At 43.4% G+C, this 7500-nt stretch overlaps 1 protein-coding gene across 11 annotated transcripts in view; it reads left to right on the top strand.

Annotated features, from left to right (window-relative positions):
- Nucleotides 1–7500, top strand: part of LOC137431249 (rho guanine nucleotide exchange factor 11) — a 159714-nt gene that overhangs the window by 19927 nt on the left and 132287 nt on the right. For all 11 annotated transcript variants that reach the window (XM_078780119.1, XM_078780123.1, XM_078780134.1 and 8 more), the window contains exon 2: nucleotides 700–739. Coding sequence is in view for 3 of the 11 variants with exons in the window: in XM_078780106.1 (XP_078636232.1) it covers nucleotides 722–739 (18 nt within the window). In the remaining 8 variants the exon portion in view is untranslated. The remainder of the gene's footprint in view (nucleotides 1–699; nucleotides 740–7500) is intronic.

Genomic DNA, 7500 nt, shown 5'->3' on the forward strand with positions numbered 1-7500 from the left:
ACATTCGGAACATTATGGATTTTTCGCTTTATAAAAAAAATAATTAAATAACTAATTATATATACCTTTATCATCACCGCAACCTACATCCCACCACCTCAATTTATTTACTTGTATACATTTTCCTGTCACCACTACTGACATAACACCTTGAATCGTTTATTTATTTATATGCCTTTATCCATCTCTACTACCAGCATACTAACTTGAATTATTTATTTACTTTTGTACACTTTCCCATCTCTACAACCAATACACACACACACACCAACCACTTGAAAATTTTCTTCATTTATATACACTTATTTATATACAATTATTTTTTTCTTTATATTTATTTATGTATACTTTCCAATTATCGTGGCTAACATTCCATCTTGAATTATTCTCTTATGCACCTTGTACCTTTCCTACATTTATTAATTTAGTTATTTAAATGTAAAATCTACACATCCCATTTTAAGGTGCTGTGTCCTCAATGAAGACTTTCGTTGTTGGTTAAATTGATGTTTAACTGAGATCAAGATTTTTGTTTTGCATCTTTATCCATTTTGGCTGTGTTTTATGAAATTGAGTGATTGTGGATTTAACGTATATTGGCCTAGTTGTGTAAAGGCCTGCTTATTTAGACCCAATTATTATTTTTTCATTTTAATGTCATGGTTGATTTCATTAACGTAGCTAATATTTCATCCCCAGGCTGGAAACATTCGTGTTCGTGATGGAAGATCCATTGCTTGTAAGTCCATATCTTTTTCGATAATTTTTGGAAATGCATATTTTTTCATCTTCTTTACACATGCTCAAGACAATCCTTCACCCCTTTTTAAAACCCCAACCAATTTTTTGAAATTTAATTTGGTTATCTAAACCCAGGCAGGAAATTTTTAAGTAAACTACATTATTATTTGCATGAAACTTATTATAGGATAATTTGCACTTTATTACCAACTAGCTGAAGTACCCAGCGTTGCCCAGGGAAATTCCCGGGAGAGGGTGGGGGAAGGGAGAGGGGAAGGGGGGAAGAGGGGAGAGGGGGTGAGGAAGGGGAGGTGAGGGGAGATGGGAGAGGGAGGGGGAGAGGTGTGTGTGTGTGTGTGTGTGTGTGTGTGTGTGTGTGTGTGTGTGTGTGTGTGTGTGTGTGTGTGTGTGTGTGTGTGTGTGTGTGTGTGTGTGTGTGTGTGTGTGTGTGTGTGTGTGTGTCAACGGTGCCCCAGCTGATGATCCGTGCAGTCAGGCAACTCATCAATTGCTTACAGGTTAATGTTCTTGCTTTAGGTAAGGGAACTATGTTTTGAGGTTTACAATTTAAATAAAGTTGAATATGGGATGTTGTGAAATTAACATCATTTACAGCAATCTTTAAATTATTTATATTTACGTTTAGGAACAACCGATACTGTACAATTAATTAAATGCATTTTTTGAGTAAGAATTGAAAAAGAGAAATAAGTATTGAAAATCATAAGAGATAGAATTGTGAGAAACAAAAATAGAAAAACAAGATTGTGTGTGTGTGTGTGTATTTTGGGGAGGGGGGGGGGGGGTTGGGGAGAAGGGGGGAGGAGGACAAATTTACCTGTGCGGAGAGTGCTTTAACCTCAGTGTTGCCCAGGTAAAAAAGGAAATTGTAATATCTGCCACCACCACCAGTGTACCTATACACTGCCACCACCACCAGTGTACCTATACATATACATATACATATATTTATACTGTATATATATATATATATATATATTTAATAAACAGGAAATAAATCCCTGCGTGGGGCGAGTGTGAAAAATTTCTGACTTAACCGAGGACTCGAACCCAAGGACCTCATCACTTACGCGGTGACGGCCCACTGAGCTATTGAGTCTCCGGGATATCCTCAGAGATTTCTCACACTAACACTGCCAGCTTTATAATGGTTGATGTCTTATGTGCCTGCTCGGCAGACCCCGAATGTGAGTGTGTATGTGTATGTAAGTTAATGTAGAAGTGCATTAGAGATGAACTCTTCTAGAAATTTGACAAGCAGGAATAAATTATTCGTGGGGCTAGCGTGAAAAAATCCTGACAACCCAGGACTCGAACCGAAGGACCTCATCACTTGCTCAGTGACAGCCCATATATACAGTCACGTGAAAAAGTAAGTACACCCCATGTAAAGTTTTGACTTTTTCAACATATTTCAACATACAGCTATTTGATCTTCATTTCAACAATATTGACAGATAAAGGTGATATAATATAACAAATATCATGAAACATTTATATTTTGTAGTCCATTGTATAATTTAAATAAACATAAATGCAAATTTCGCATGTGGAAAAAGTAAGTAATATATAAATTTGCATTTATGTTTATTTAAATTATACAATGGACTACAAAATGTAAATGTTTCATGATATTTGTTATATTATGTCACCTTTATCTATCAATATTGTTGAAATGAAGATCAAATAGCTGTATGTTGAAATATGTTGAAAAAGTCAAAACTTTACATGGGGTGTACTTACTTTTTCACGTGACTGTGTGTATGTATATATATAGGACCTCATCACTTGCTCAGTGACAGCCCATATATACAGTCACGTGAAAAAGTAAGTACACCCCATGTAAAGTTTTGAGGTTGTAACATTTATGTTAACCCTCCTCTTTCAGAATCATTGGAATCTCCTGCGATGTAGTCAACACCGAGGGCCTTTCACTCACTCACCGCAGGCAGGTTGGTGGTCTTTCTGTCTTCTACCGACTCCTCTCCGGCCTTGCTCCCCCAGCTCTCTCTGTGCTCTGTCCCCCCCAATATTCCTTCAGGTCACACAAGATCTGCCTGCAACCCTCTTATGGTTAAACTGCCAAAGTCTAGGCTCTCTGCTCACCTTCACTCTTTCATTCCCCTTTTCTCCCGCCTCTGGAACAAACTCCCCCACTCCGTTCAATCCCACTCCTCCCTCCAGGTCTTTAAAACAGCTGTTCACCACCATCTCTTATCTTCCCCCATCGAAAACCTTGATCTTTTCTACCCCCGGTAATTCACCCCAGAGTCCTTGCAGTGTTCATATGTTTTATTCCTCTCCCACCTCCCCCCAAGTCCTCCCGATGTCCCTGCTCTCAAATGTTGTGTTTGTGTCCTTCCCCCTCTTCCCCCTCTCTTTTGTGTCCTTCCCCCTCTCTCCCCATCTTGTCTACCGCTCACGATGTTATTTGTTTTATGTGTCGGTTTGTCTTTTTGTGTGATTAATGTTAGCTCTTTCACGAGCCTCGATCTTGTATACAAAGAAAAGAAAAGAAAAGAAAAGAAAAGAAAAGAAAAAAATAATAATAAATAAATTCAAAACACACCTGGTCACAAGTGTGCCGCACTGACGGGGTCCTCAGTCGAGGTCCTCAGCATCATCCCGTTTCGGCCCTTCAACCTCGATATGGTCATCGAAGGTGGGCCAGGAGGGGCACATACACATGCACATGCAGCAACTGCACCTGGATGCGTACATACCCCCACCCCAGCCAGTGCGAACAACAACAACACCTCCACATCCAGAATCCACAGCACCAAACAAACATGGTGGAACACTCAAACACCCACCTTTATACCCTTCACCACTCACCAACAAAACACACCAGATCATTCATACACACACATACACACCCATACATACACACATACACACACAACACCAACCAACCAACCACCTACCCTTAGATAATAAACCACTCAACACACAAAAACACACTCATGCAAAAATTAATTCATGCAAAAACACACACCCTCATCCACTCACTCATATACACAAAATAAGAAATAATAATGGTAACAAAATAACAAAACAAACAAACAAAAAAACAGACAACCAACCTACACCATTCGACGTGCCTCCATACACTTCCTCCATATCCAAAATGAGCCTTTCAAGGCAACCTGGGCCACCTTGTCACACATCCTCCTTCTTTCTGTCCCACACACTCCCAGCCTAGCAAGAAATGCAGAAAAGGAATTGCCAATATACCCTCTACACCCCACCTCAAATGGCTGACACGAAACTCGCCAACCCTTCTCCCGGCACGCTGCCTCCAGCTCACTGTACTTTCCTCTCTTCCTCTCGTGCACCTCCTCCATGTTCTCTTCCCAAGGTACCGACAACTCCCCTAAGATGACCTGTCTTGTTGCACTTGACCAAATGACAATGTCAGGCCGCAACCTTGTCACACAGATCTCCTCTGGGAATACCAATTGTGGCTTTAGGTCTGCCACCACCTGCCAATCACAAGCATCTGACAGCCCTCTTGCTTTCCACCTCCTCCTCTTTCCACCTCTTAGCACTTGGCCCTCTTTGACAAACCACACCTCTCCCCCATCAGTCTCCTTCTCCACTCTTCTCTCTCTCTCTCGATCGCAGCACCTCTTGTTGCACCATCTGCACCACCACTGCCAGCACCTGATCATGTCGCCACCTGTATCTTCCTGCTGCCAATGCTACTGAGCATGCACTCAGTGCATGCTGCACCGTTCCCACACCTCCACACAAATAACATCTCTCCTCCTGCAACAACCCCCACAATCTCAAGTTTACTGGTGATGGAAGCACATCATACGTTGCCCGCAACAGGAAATTCAACAATATTGGCTCCATCCTCCAAATCTCTTGCCACTTCAATATCCTCACCCGCACACCTTCCCACTTAGTTCAAGCACCATGCTGTGCCTGACCGACTGCTTTCACATATCTCTCCTCCTCTTCCTTTCTTCTCACCTCCCTCTCAACAATCTTCCTCCTCTCTTTCACACATGCCTTTCCCCATCGCTCATGCTCCATCCACCCCAAGCCATGCTTCCCATGCTGTACCATCCCCATGACCTCCTCCTGTTGCAACCGCTCCTCCATCTCGTCCACCACTGCTCTTGCATTCTACTTCCGACTTCCCTTCTTCTCTGGGAGAGCATTCTTTACCACTGCATCACTTGAATCCCGCAACATCATGAACTCCTGCACCCTCACCACCTTAAACTCCTCGGTTAATGATGTCAAGGGAAACTGGAGTTTTCCACCCTGACCATAAAAGGCAATGTTCGTCAAACAGCGTGGCACTCCCAACCACCTCCTCACAAACCCACTCACCACAACCTCCATCCTCTCTACATGCCCAATTGCAATATCATACATCATCAATGGCCACAATACTCGTGGCATCAACCCAAACTTCAAACACCATACCCTCAACCTACCTGGCAAACCACATCCATCGATCCTCTTCAAACCTCTCAAAAGCTTGTTTCTGACCTCCTCCACTCTTCCCACATCATTCAACTCCACTGTATACCATCTTCCCAAACTCTTCACAGGGGCCTCTACCAATGATGGAACCACCTCCCCTCCCAGCTCAAACCTGTGCATGTTATCCACCACTCCTCGTCTCACTACCACACTCCTCGACTTTCTTGCTTTAAATCCCATTCTTGCCCACCGCATCAACCTTTCCAGTCGTCCCAGTACCTCTACTGCTGCATCAGCAGACTGTTGGACAACTGTCAGGTCATCCATGAAAGCAAACATTGCTGGCAACCTCTGACCAGGGGCTAGCTCCAATTCTTTCCCATGTCCACTCACCGCACGTATCAACAACTCTATAACCAGCACAAACAAAATCGGGGAGATGGTACATCCCATCGGGATCCCCACTTCCAACTTCAGCCACTCTGTTACATAGGACTGTGTCGCAAACCGCATCCAAAACTGATCATAATATGCCATCAAAAAATCCCTAAATCTCAGATATTATTATATAAATCTCCGATCCGATATATATTAGGGTGGCCCGAAAAATTAAATTATTGGATGTTATATTGTACACCCTCTCATTTGAGGTGGCTTGATGAAACAAAAGCACAGTAAAAATCTTAGGGCAATCCAACAAGAGTAAGTGGTCTCCCACAACCCTCTAAAAGTACTCTGCAAGACCGGATTCGTTGATATTTCTGGTGTCCATAACTTTTTTCTCTCTGGGCCAATTCTTTTCAAATCTACACCAGCCTCCATGTGGACCCAAATTTTAGCTTGATCTAATAAGTCCTTTCATATTAAAAAAAACACATCATCCCCATTGACTCACATATGGCACCCAAAGTCCCCCATGAACAACATTATCGAGTCCAAAATCAAACACACTTGATTTAAATAATTGTGAATGTGAAACTGCATTCTTTTAACAAAAACAAAAACAGTGTTTAAAAACAAAATCTGTTTAGTAACAAAACAATGGTGCCAGGGCAGTCAGGCGATCAGTGTTACTTGGTGCTCTTGACCAGTTGATTTTTAGTGGCACTGGTTGGCAGAAGCTTCCGGTGATGCTCAACGACCTGGTAGAGGAGTTGGCGCTGCTGGTCATTCTTGGTAAGGACTTAATTAAAGTCAGTAGCCAATTTGACTAACGTTATGCACAGTCGTTCACCACCTTCAGCGCACGAACAGTCTTGCACGCTGCAATGTAGTCATCACGCTCGAACCATGTGTCTACTGCGGCCGTCAGGAACTCCTGTGACAAATGAAGTGACTCAAAGAGGTTGAGCGAGCGCTGTGTGACAAACTGTGCCACGGAAAGGTTCCGGAACTCAGGGATCTTGTTTGGAGCCATACGTCAAACATCTTCTGGGAGTGGATCTCTCTGCAGTCCGGGTCATCATCATTGCCTGACGAGTTGATGTCCGGGTCCTATCCAGTGCTGCATTGAAGAGTGGGTCATCAATAATGCAGCGCTTGGGCTTGGGCAGTAGTTGCTCGGATAACTGATGTTTTGGTGTTATGATGTCTAGCCCTACTTGAGATGGTTGATCATTGGCAGGATCGTCATCATCTGATGATGAGTTCTCTGAAGAGAGAGCTACTGCAGCTGCTGGAGTTGACTGCCTGCTGTCGGTGGTGAAGGCGTTCCTCATCCTGCTTGCGCTTCACATACTTGGCAGCAGCATGCCGATAGTTCATGTCCTCTGTCGTCATTGCCATCTGTCGGCGGCCACGCTGGTCCATCAAAAACTGCCGATCTTCTGGTATTTTTGTTTGGTGTTCCCAGTCAGCATGCGCAATGTCGAAAAGCTTGCTCATGCTCATGGTGAAGTCAGCCTCCAAGGTCACCTGTGTGGCTGTTCGCCTGTGCTTGTGCTTGGAGACCGGATGTTCTCCTGGTGGATGCGCTTTAGTTTGGAAACGACATGGGCCTTTGCAGTGGTTATGATGTTTTTTTTTTTGTATACTGAATCGAGGCTCGTGGATTGGATTGATCATGGATCATGGATCGTGATGATTGAAAAGATCATGGATTCACCCAGATAGCATTCACCCAGAAGATAGCATTCACCCAGATAGCATTCACCCAGAACATAGCATTCACCCAGAAGATAGCAAAGATAGCATTCACCCAGAAGGACAAAACCTCATCCGCAACTGTACTGCAAGCAATTGGTAGCGTTGCCTTGTTTGTCTTCATCTCATAGTACATGCGACGAAGAGCCACACCTC

This window comes from Myxine glutinosa, chromosome 1 (genome assembly GCF_964187855.1).
Source record: "Myxine glutinosa chromosome 1, kmMyxGlut1.1, whole genome shotgun sequence".
NCBI classification, from domain to species: Eukaryota; Metazoa; Chordata; class Myxini; order Myxiniformes; family Myxinidae; genus Myxine; species Myxine glutinosa.